The 3,436-nt window shown below is 56.9% G+C and overlaps 1 protein-coding gene across 1 annotated transcript in view; it reads right to left on the bottom strand.

Annotated features, from left to right (window-relative positions):
* Positions 1–2,107: 2,107 nt before the first annotated feature.
* Positions 2,108–3,436, bottom strand: part of BARHL1 (BarH like homeobox 1) — a 7,878-nt gene continuing 6,549 nt past the window's right edge. The window contains exon 4 of the mRNA XM_077768476.1: positions 2,108–2,446. Coding sequence (XP_077624602.1) covers positions 2,108–2,446 — 339 coding nt within the window. The remainder of the gene's footprint in view (positions 2,447–3,436) is intronic.

Raw genomic sequence — 3,436 nt, 5'->3', positions numbered from 1 at the left:
TTCATGGGCCTGTTTCTAAGTGGAATCAATACATTACCCCCAGTTAATAAAGAAACACGGATTTAACAGATTTAGGGTTAATATTATCTAAATTTAAATAACCTTAAAATAAATCTCTTTCTCCTATTATGGCTCTTGCCAGATTATGCGTTTCAAGCATCAATTAGGCAAAGCTTTAGCCTAATTCCACTGTACATATTCTAATTTTGTGTGTATTCTTAACTGCCCCTCATTTTTCTGATTTCCCAAACTTCCCTGTGTTCTCTGTCCCAGCCTGATCCCCGCCTTTAAAGGCCCTGAGAATTTGGACATTTCGTGGAGTGTTGCAGCCTAAAGCTTTGTTTCCCCCACGGGCTTGTCGGGTGCTTGTTTTGCATCCAAAACATCTTCATGTTTGCAGCTCTCCGTGGCTGCCGTTCTTCAGAGGGGCCTCCGTTCTCACCCACCGAAGGGCACAGAGCCCTTGGCGAGTGATTAAGTCAGCGCTGATGCAATGCGCACGGCCTCTTCCACTCTTGGAGAAGCTAGGAGCCAACCAGAGCTCAGCAAAGGACATTTTGACAAAGCCCGGTGGATTCCTTTGATCTCTTTTTTTTTTTTTTCCCCTTTAGTGAAGGGAGGTGAGATTTAGGGAAGAGGGGAGTAAAGGAGAGCCCCTTAATGCAGGTGCATCTCAAGCTGCTAGTGACCTTGCTGGTCAGCACTGCGGCCCTCTACACGAAGTCAGGGAAAGCCATTAGACTCCAAGCATTGCTTCCATGAGACAGGAATTTAACGCTTTTCCACTGGACAAGGGGCCCTGCCCAAAAAGGGCACCTAACGGGTCTTGTTAAATTGCCTGCGTGACCACCTCACCTTATCTCTTAATCTGCTCTGCCCGTGAGAACAATTCAGAGCAAGACCTGCCTGCGTGGGGCACCCTTAGAATCAGCTAGACTCTTCAGAAATGTCCAGAATCCTCGTAACAAGGCTCACAGGGGACTCTCAACTTCTTAAACTTTGNCCGGGTTTACGAGGGACTGGGGCGGGTCGCTGCCTGAGCAGAGAAGACGCCTCCTGGGACCCTGTCTATTGTTCTGCCCGCTGGGGGTCTCACAGTCACTCCCTCTTTGTGTTTGAAAAAAAGAGTTCACCCAGCCCCAGGGTTGGGAACAGAGAAGCCAATTTAGCCTTCTAAACGGATGAAAGCAGAAACCCACCTCACCGCAAAGGTTGTAGTTATTATTACAGATGGGAAGTGCGGGACAATTTAAAATATTGTAATTATAAACTTGTAGGGAAGCCTTGTTCTTCATTAATGTAAGATATGAAGTCGCCTCTGTACAAGGACAATTACATAGCTGAGAATGTGTCTGCGGTTTACACTGCCGCTGTGTAAACGTAAGGGTAGTTGCTCTGCTCTACCTCCTTCACTTTCACAAAATGAAAAGCACACCAGTGCAAGTTGTCCTTTGATAGATTTTTAATATGATTTTAAAGAGTTTTGTTTGGTCTCATTCTTATTCAATGAGATTAATTTAAAGCACTTATCCCCTGGGCTTAAGTCAATCCATGTAGGATTTGGGCTGGGTTTGTTGCATGGGGGGTTTTGTTTGCAGGAGACTATGAGAGAGTCCTTTCCCACTTCATTAACCCTGAGTTGGGGACAGTCTCCCCTCGCCCCCCAGCATAGCCAGAGCTGGGGATTTACCAACCCCCATTCACATGCAAAAGAACTCGAAAGCCGAGAGGCTCCTTGACTTAATTAGCTGCTGTGNTGGGTGGGGGGAAGTAGTTTAAACATGCCCCCACCCCTCCCCCAGGAGGCCGCCCTCCTCCCGGAGCAATCCTGCCGCAGAACTGTAGGGGGCTCGGCTTGCCGGGCCCCAAAACTTCCCAGCCCTGGGCCTGTCTTCTCTCCCGAGCCTGAGCTGCAGGTGGTGTGTGGGAGGGGAGCACCTGCGCCCACCTCCCCAGGGAGGGAACGGCCCCAGGAGGTGACCTTGGCCCTTTGAACATGAACTGGAGGCCTCGAGTCTGGCTGCAGCCTTAAACCCCCTCCCCTGAGATCCTGGAGCCGCTGGCTGGGGCTTGGGGCAGACGCTGGGATTTGGCTCCCCTCGGGGTCTCATCTGCGCGCTCCCAGGGTAAAGGGGGAAAGACGCAGGGTTACCGCTGTGGCGTCAGGCTCCCAGCGAAGGCTCGTCGGGTCCTGTCGGCTCGCGGCTGGGGCTGCCTGGGCGCCCGCGAGCGTCCGGAGCCCGAGCGCGACCGGGGCGCGGGGCGGAGGGGGCCGATGGGGGAAGCAGCCTCGGAGCCCATCTGTCGGCCCCGCGCCCAGCGGGCCGGTCACCAGCTGCCGGCGCCCTTGTTGCGGCCAGATGAGCCGGCTCAGCGAGGGCACCGCAGCCCGGTCCGCAGCCGAGCGAGCCCAGGCTCCGACCCCCGCTCCGGCCCCCGGGACCGGCTGGAGCGAGCATAGGAACCAGATGGAGAGGAAGGGGGTGGGGAGGGGGGCACAGGGAGCAGCGGGCTCGCCTCACTGTAGAGACAGGAAGACTGAGGCTGGGGTGGAGTAGGGAGGAGGCCCCTGCCTGTTGGCTCCAACGAGTCCAATCCGGGCCCCTGCCCACCCCCACCACAGCGCCAAGGAAGAGAGGTGGACAAAAAAAAAAAAATGTCCTTGTTGAGGGAGGAAGGAGGCCGGGTCCCAGGAGGGGAGAGTTGATCTTAAGGAGGGGTGGGAAAGAAGGGCTGAGCGCGGACAGGCGCGTGGTCATTTGTAAGAAGTTTATTTCGACATTTAAAAAAGAGAGAGAACCCGAGGGCCTGCCTGCCCCCCGGACGGAGGCTGGAGGTGGGGGCTGGGCGTCGGGGTGGTGGGCAAGCCCCCTTGACCCCTTCCTGCCTCGCCTGGGAGGGAAGAGGGCACAGGCCACAGACTCACTGATTCACGGACACGGTCACGGGCTCATGGGTCACGAATAAATAACTTCATATATACTTTGCACACCGTATGTACAGGTCTGCCGCGGGCCTGGGCGCTGGGAGGAGGGCTCCACACTCCCCTCCGCCTGTAGGGGTGCGGGGAGAGGGCTGGGTGTGCAGCTGGAGCATGGGGGGCGGCGGGAGAGAGTGCAGCGTCGGGGTCGCCCCCACCTGCACCCAAGGAGGTGCAGGGGGGGCGCCTTGGGGAGCCGGCCAGGGGTGGGGGCCTGTATGTACATCCTGCGAGTGGAAGTGGCTCCCTGATGGCGTGGCCAGGACAGAGCACGCCGAGGAGGGTTAGGGAGACTCAGTCCGGGTCCGGGCCCCAGGAGACTTGGCATCTGGCCCTTTGGGGGACTCCAGGGAGGGCCGGCCAGGGGGCCCCGGGGAAGGGGCGTTGAAATCCCGCTCCCTCGGAGCGGCAGGCGGAAGAGGCCCACGCAGAGCCCCAGGGAGGCTGGCGGGGGCT

This window comes from Crocuta crocuta, unplaced genomic scaffold, assembly GCF_008692635.1.
Source record: "Crocuta crocuta isolate KB4526 unplaced genomic scaffold, BGI_CrCroc_1.0 scaffold35, whole genome shotgun sequence".
Lineage (NCBI taxonomy): Eukaryota > Metazoa > Chordata > Mammalia > Carnivora > Hyaenidae > Crocuta > Crocuta crocuta.
This window is presented reverse-complemented; position numbering and strand designations above follow the sequence as displayed.